The following is a 7,440-nucleotide window of genomic DNA, read 5'->3' on the forward strand; positions in this document are numbered from 1 at the left end:
AGGATCGCTTGAGCCCAGGAGTTTGAGGTTGCTGTGAGCTAGGATGACACCACGGCACTCTAGCCCGGGCAACAGAGTGAGACTCTGTCTCGAAAATAAAAAAAAAAAAAGAACTCTATAAATACGTACAACTATTATGTACCCACAATAATTAAACATTAAAAAATAGTGCAAAGATTAAATTAAAACATTTCTAATGTGGGTGGCCCAAGTGATCTTTCCTGTGGGTCAGAGTCTCAACAAAAGGAAAAAAAGTTTCCCATTTCCATTTTCTACTCAAACTTCTATTTGGAAAGAATAATGCTAATATTGTATAGAATAATACAATCAGAAGATACAATAAATGGCTTATTTTTTTCCCTCTTCCTATTAGTTTAAAGAAATCTTTTTAAGCTATTACACTTTAACCCATTTGATATAATGAATATTTGAGGAATATTTAACAACAAAAAACAAAACTATTACCTGTACCAAATGTGGTTTCACCAAGGTTACTACTGATGTATATCGCTCCAACACAGGTGGAAACCCAATTTCTAATCGTGTTTTACAGTATCCAGATCTCTGTGATATTATGTCTGATTTTTTGCACCAAGGAACAAAATGCTTGTAATCCTCCATTCCTGATACTACAGCATACATTTCCTGCATTGAATATCTTTAAAAAAAAAAAAAAAAAAAAAAAGACAAGCGGTATTAACTGCATCTAGTTTATATGGTATATGCATACTTTAAATTAAATATGAATAAAACTTACCATATATGAGGCAGTAAGTCATTTAGCACACATTCTAGAACACAAAGAACCACACTCTACAATCACTTCAAAGCAACATAGAAAATAAAAAAGCTCTAGACATATATAGCAGAGATCATAATTTGGCAGCCCACAGGTTGAATCTCACCTGTAGATGTGGTTTTTAAAATTTTAATTAGTTGCCAGCACTTAAAAATTATGTTCACTTCAATATTAATTGTGAGACAAAAAAGGGGAAGCAACCTAAATGTCTATCAGTAGGTGACATTAATAAATCATAATAAATGATTAATAAGTTATGGTACACCCATACTGTGAAACTCTATATCAATTATTTAAAAGAATTAGGCCAAATATACTTTAAGGCAGACAAGTTTATAGTATATTGTTAATGAAAAAAGCATACAACAAAGCAGGATGTATACGATTCTATCTATTTAAAAAATAGGACGGGCTTAGTGGCTCACGCCTGTAATCCCAGCACTTTGGAAGGCCGAGGTGGGAGGATCGCTTGAGCCCAGGAGTTCAAGGCTGCAGTGAGCTATGATTGTGCCACTGCACTCCAGCATGGGTGACGGAATGAGACTTTGTCTTGAAAAAAGAAAAGAAAAGGAAAATACATTTGAAAAATCCTGAAAGGATACAGATTAAACAAATAATAGTTGTTAATTTAGGGAAAAGTAAGGGTAAAGATAGACTGTTTCGTTTATATGCTTCCATACTGCTAAGATTTTGATACAGCATGTAGTGCTGTGATAATTAAATAAAGGAAAATAGCTGGGTATGGTGACTGGTGTCTGTAATTCTAGCTACTCGGGAGGCTGAGGTAGAAGGAATGCTTGAGGCCAGGAGTTCAAGACGAGCCTGGGTGATACAGCGAGATCCCATCTCTAAAAAAATTTTTTAAATTAGCCTAAACAAGGGGAAAATAAACTATTCTAAAACACAAAGAAACCTCCCATTCTTTTTATGAGCCAGTGTAACATCCTAACAACCAAAACCTAATAATGAACATAAAAAACAAAGCTATATACCCAAATCACCTGGAAGTACTGAGACAAAAATTCTAAGTAAAATATCACCAAATAGAATCCAGCAATACATTAAAAAAAAAAATACAACAAGCAAATGCAATTCATTTAGGGATATATAGATGGTTTAATACTAAGAATTCGTTTTTTTGTTTTTTTTTTAAAAAGAGACCAGGTCTTCCTATGTTGCCCAGGCAGAAGTGCAGTGGCTATTTACAGGTGTGATCACAGCACTCTGTAGCCTCAAAACTCCTGGGCTCAAGAGAGCCTCCTGCCTCAGCCTCTCAACTACCTGGGACTACAGGCGCATGACCATCGTGCCAGGCTTGAATTCTATTATTATAACCATATTAATTGGCTAAAAAAGGAAAAACTACACAATTCCCTCTACAGATGGTAAAATATAAAAGTATTCCCATTAGAGTAAGAAATAACACAAAGATGTTGCTATGTTATATATATATACATACACACAAGTGCATTGTTATGTAACACTCTTCTGAAAGTATTAGCCTAAGTAACTAATTCAGAGCATGAAATATGAGGCACATGTGTTATAAAGAATTAGGCAAAATTATCAGTTGGCAGGTGATATGACTATCAATTCAGAAGAATCGATTCATAATTCAGTAGGTAGCTTATTATGAAATATATAAAAATCACTTCCTGTAGGTAATAAAGTTAGGTAAATAAATTTAAAAAACAAAAAGAATAAAACTTAAAACAAATAAAGATAAATAAATAAAAATCATACCTTTCCTATACTAATAAGAACCAGTTAGAAAAAGCACAGAATATATTCAACAAAAAAATTTGAGGGATTAAATGAAAAACAAGCAATGACAACAAAACTCTATGGACATACGTCAAAGACAACCTGAATAATGAGAGCCAGAAATATATTATTCTTGGTTATAAAGACTCAATACAGTTAAAATACAATTTACCCCAAAATGATAAAGTAATTTAAACAATCGCAACCTAAATCACAATAAGTTATTTTTGGATTTCGACAGAATTTGAGTCTTTATGTATGTTTAAACTAATCTATAAACATGAAATGAGGCCCACAGCAGAGGGAGAGGGGAGAAACCTACCTTCCCCAGGTTTTCAGGTCCTTTGAAATAAACGGCAAATCCCATAAAGAAGTATAAAACCTGGTAGCCTGGAAGTTAACTGCTGTAAAAGTGTACAAAGACTAACAACGTAGTACAGCATAATAATCAAGGGGATAGACTTTGTAGTCAGTAAGTTTGGTGTTCAAATACAGTAAGCTCTAAACATAGTAAGCCATGTGATCCTAGGCAGGTTACTGAAACTCTCAACTTCATTTTCTTGATCCATAATTGAAAAATACCTCTACAAGTTCTTTTGAGGGTTAAAAGAAATAGTTTCAGCAAAGTGCACAACGCTTAATAAGCACTTAATAAATGGTAGCTATTATTATGTATTTATGCCAAATATGGGTAGGGAAGGTAAGATGAAGATCACGGAATAAGACCAATTTGTAATAAAAAGAGAATTTTGGCATAAGTAGTAGTAAGCAAAGCAAATATGGCGGAGAAAAAAATAAGGTTTGGAATCATAACAATGCACATTATCTCACTGAGCTTCAGTTTCTTTACCTCTAAAATGAGACTAATACTTACTCACATGGTTATTGTGAAGATAAAATGAAACACTAAATATAAATCACCCAGGAGTACCTGTCAAATGACAGGTACATAGTACAAGTTATGGCCGGGTGCGGTGGCTCATGCCTGTAATCCTAGCACTCTGGGAGGTGGAGGCAGGTGGATCATTTGAGCTCAAGAGCTTGAGACCAGCCTGAGCAAGAGTGAGACCCCGTGTCTACTAAAAAAATAGAAAGAAATTAGCTGGACAACTAAAAATATAAATAGAAAAAATCAGCCGGGCATGGTGGTGCATGCCTGTAGTCCCAGCTACTTGGGAGGCTGAGGCAGAAGGATCACTTGAGCCCAGGAGTTTGAGGTTGCTGTGAGCTAGGCTGACGCCACGGCACTCTAGCTCGGGCAACAGAGCGAGACTCTGTCTCAAAAAAAAAAAGTTATATATTATTAGTGATTCAGAAGTAAAGCAGACTAATTTACTATTTATCTCTTTAGTTGCCATTTCTCTTTTGTTTGACAAATTTACTATTTATCTCTTTAGTTGCCATCTCTCTGGTATCTGCTATAGACACCAGCTATAGCAAAGATACCTCCCTATCCAAAGATGTGGATTTGCTTTACAGTGTGTTGTTGCTAGGAAGTACCTGGCCACCAGGGGCTACAATTCCCAGTCCTTGCCCCCTTGAATTTAGATGGGGTCACATGACTAGTTCTTGTCAGTATTATCTGGGAAGCATTGTGTTTCACTTCCAGACCAATATGATTAACAAGGTGTACCATATTTTTTTTTTTTTTGAGACAGAGTCTCACTGTGTTGCCCAGGCTAGAGTGCCTTGGCATCAGCCTAGCTCACAGCAACCTCAAACTCCTGGGCTCAAGCGATCCTCCTGCCTCAGCCTCCCGAACAGCTGGGACTACAGACATGCGCCACCATGCCCGGCTAATTTTTTCTATATATTTTTAGTTGTCCAATTGATCTCTTTCTATTTTTAGTAGAGACGGGGTCTCACTCTTGCTCAGGCTGGTTTTGAACTCCTGAGCGCAAACAATCCACCCGCCTCGGCCTCCCAGAGTGCTAGGATTACAGGTGTGAGCCACTGCGCCCGGCCTGGTGTACCATATTTTAACACTCTGAAGACTAAGGAATTGCAGAAGTCAAAAGTCGGATGGAGCCTGGGTTCCTGAATCACCATTTACAAGAGAAATGCCCATTGAAAGGGAATACCCATTTGAACTTTACGTGAGAAAGAAATAAACTTTCAGGTATTATCTGTATAGCTACTAGCACTACCTTAACTAATACAGTGACTAGCCAGTAATAAAGGTAAACATAGTGACCAAAGCTGTAAGTCTTTTACTACAGAAAAATAAGAATAAAAGTGAATGAATAAAATAAATAAATGAAAGGCAGTTTTACAAAATTTCATATAGTATTTAATGGCCTGCTGGGAATTAAGACCCCCTTGTAGAAACTCCCATATGGTGGGAAGGTGTATTTCCAGTTTAGCAGAACTACAGTGTCTTTATCCTCTGTTGTACATACCCCTAGATCAGGGGCCAAATCTGATAAATAAAGTTTTATTGGAATACAGCCATGCACATTTATTTACACATTATCTATGTCTGTCTTTGGGCTACCATGACAGAGATGAGTAGTCCTTGTGGCCCACAAAGCCTAACATATTTACTATCTGGCCCTTTACAGAAAAAGCTTACCAATCCCTGGTTGGAGATTAAGAGCCTAGTATGTCTATATGTACTTATCTATGTGTGTGTGTTTATGTGAGGGAACTATGTAAACTATGGCCTAATATATCAGTAATGTGGCCACTATAGAAAAGAACAGTGTACAAAAATGCAGGTCATAAATAATTTCCCTTCTGTATCAAGGTTTAACTCTGTATTATAAAGTTACTATATGATTATATTAATCCAACAAATATTTATAAAACAGGAATGGCTATGAAACGGTCAACCTAGAAAAACCAGAGTTTAGTCTGTAAGAAGACAATCCAGAAAGAGGCATGATACTCCATAGGAAATTGTGAACGTGTTCTTTTAGTAGAATTCATATTAGATACAAACCCTAAAATTCTCCTTTCTGAATATTCTTTCCTTTTGTTTATTAATGGTGCAGCGATTTTGAACAAACTTCTTGCATTTATCTCCTTAGGCAAAATTGAGGTATGTATCGGAAGAGTTCTGCTCATCAGTATACCACAGGAAGCTAAATATCTAAAAAGACAAAAATTACCTGATTTAGAGTGACATTGAAAATTAGACAAAGCACAAATTACAGAGACTGTAAAGTAATTATCACAGTTAGAAGGTTCTGCAACTTCAGAACATTCCTGAAAAAATACACACACACAGAGAAAAAATAAAGTTTCTTAAGCACCATAAATAACAGTTTATAGTTGGGTTAAAAGCTTCTAGCACAGGCTGGGCGCCGTGGCTCACGCCTGTAATCCTAGCACTCTGGGAGGCTGAGGCGGGCGGATTGTTTGAGCTCAGGAGTTCGAAACCAGCCTGAGTAAGATCGAGACCCCGCCTCTACTAAAAAATAGAAAGAAATTAATCGGACAACTAAAAATATATAGAAAAAATTAGCCGGGCATGGTGGCTCATGCCTGTAGTCCCAGCTACTCGGGAGGCTGAGGCAGAAGGATCACTTGAGCCCAGGAGTTTGAGGTTGCTGTGAGCTAGGCTGATGCCACGGCACTCTAGCCCAGGCAACACAGTGAGACTCTGTCTCAAAAAAAAAAAAGCTTCTGGCACAAAAGGCATCTCTCCCAGAAAGTTGGCTTTCAGTCTGTAGTCACGTGTAATGTTACAACCTACTTTTGCCTTAAGCTTGCCAGAATATTCAACATCTATTTTTGTTGTTGTTTTTGAGACAGAGTCTCGCTCTGTTGCCCAGGTTAGAGTGCCATGGCATCAGCTTAGCTCACAGCAACCTCAAACTCCTGGGCTCAAGCAATCCTCCCGCCTCGGCCTCCCACAGTACTAGGGTTACAGGCGTGAGCCACTGCACTGGCCCATCGTCCATTTTTCAAATCATGTTATCTACCCAGGTTGTTTTCCCAGCTGGATCCATAAGGGTTCTTTAATTCTTGATTCACTCCAGTGAGACTTGAAATTGGGTATCACTCTCAGGTAGGAGATGTGGTGGCACTGTCAGAACTGTTGCTCTGTTCTTCTTTACCTTCCAGTCTCCATTTCAAAGTATATATGTAAAAATATGCCTACTTAATTAGAATATTACTGTTTGAGGTACTTCTATGTACAAATGCCTGATATGCTCTTGTTCACCTAAATATTTTTAACTTTTCCCTAATAAGACTATTGCATAGCTATTTTATACTACTAGTCATTCATTAGTTCATATAGTTACTAAGCTCCTATTCTGTGTTGGGACTGTGCTAGGCACTAAGGATATAATGGTGGATAGAACAAACATGAGCGTTATGAAGATTACATTCCAGTTGAAGATTCAAAAAAAGTGCTGGAAAGGAAATGGGGGTAGGGACATGTGATTAGGACCTCCTTTAGACAGGGTATTCCAGGATCCCTCTGAGATTAGATTTCAGCTGAGACATAATGGATAAGGAGTTAGCCATGCAAAAGGAGAAAAGAGGTATGTATGTACATAAAAAATATGTGTGTATATATAAGAATACATATATACAAATAAATGAGAAGACAGGCAGATAGTGGGTATTCCAGGTACTAGGGAAAAGAGCCTGGCAAGATATACAGACTAAAATAGACTAACAGTATAGCAGCAATATAGTAAGCCAAGGGGAGAGTACCAAGAAATAATGTTGGAGAGACAGATAGAGGAGCTGGATCATGTTGGATACTCTTGCCCAGGATAATGCAATTTGAAATTTACTCTCAATGAAAAGCTTTTGAAGATTTCCAAGTAAGAGTCATATTTAATTAAATCAAGTCTTTAAATTATTTTTAAAAAGGGAAGTGAGGTAGCCTTGTGAAATCTCATGTTATCATATATAAAATG

The 7,440-nt window shown here is 37.0% G+C and overlaps 1 protein-coding gene across 2 annotated transcripts in view; it reads right to left on the minus strand.

The window, feature by feature from the left end:
- The window catches only part of COQ10B (coenzyme Q10 homolog B (S. cerevisiae)), a 29,020-nt gene that overhangs the window by 4,310 nt on the left and 17,270 nt on the right, over positions 1 to 7,440 (minus strand). For both annotated transcript variants that reach the window (XM_012641650.1, XM_012641651.1), the window contains exons 2-3: positions 5,505 to 5,654; positions 466 to 658 (exon numbers count right to left, since the gene is read on the minus strand). In XM_012641650.1, coding sequence (XP_012497104.1) covers positions 466 to 658; positions 5,505 to 5,654 — 343 coding nt within the window. The remainder of the gene's footprint in view (positions 1 to 465; positions 659 to 5,504; positions 5,655 to 7,440) is intronic.

Source organism: Propithecus coquereli, unplaced genomic scaffold (genome assembly GCF_000956105.1).
Source record: "Propithecus coquereli isolate 6110/MARCELLA unplaced genomic scaffold, Pcoq_1.0 Scaffold167, whole genome shotgun sequence".
Lineage (NCBI taxonomy): Eukaryota > Metazoa > Chordata > Mammalia > Primates > Indriidae > Propithecus > Propithecus coquereli.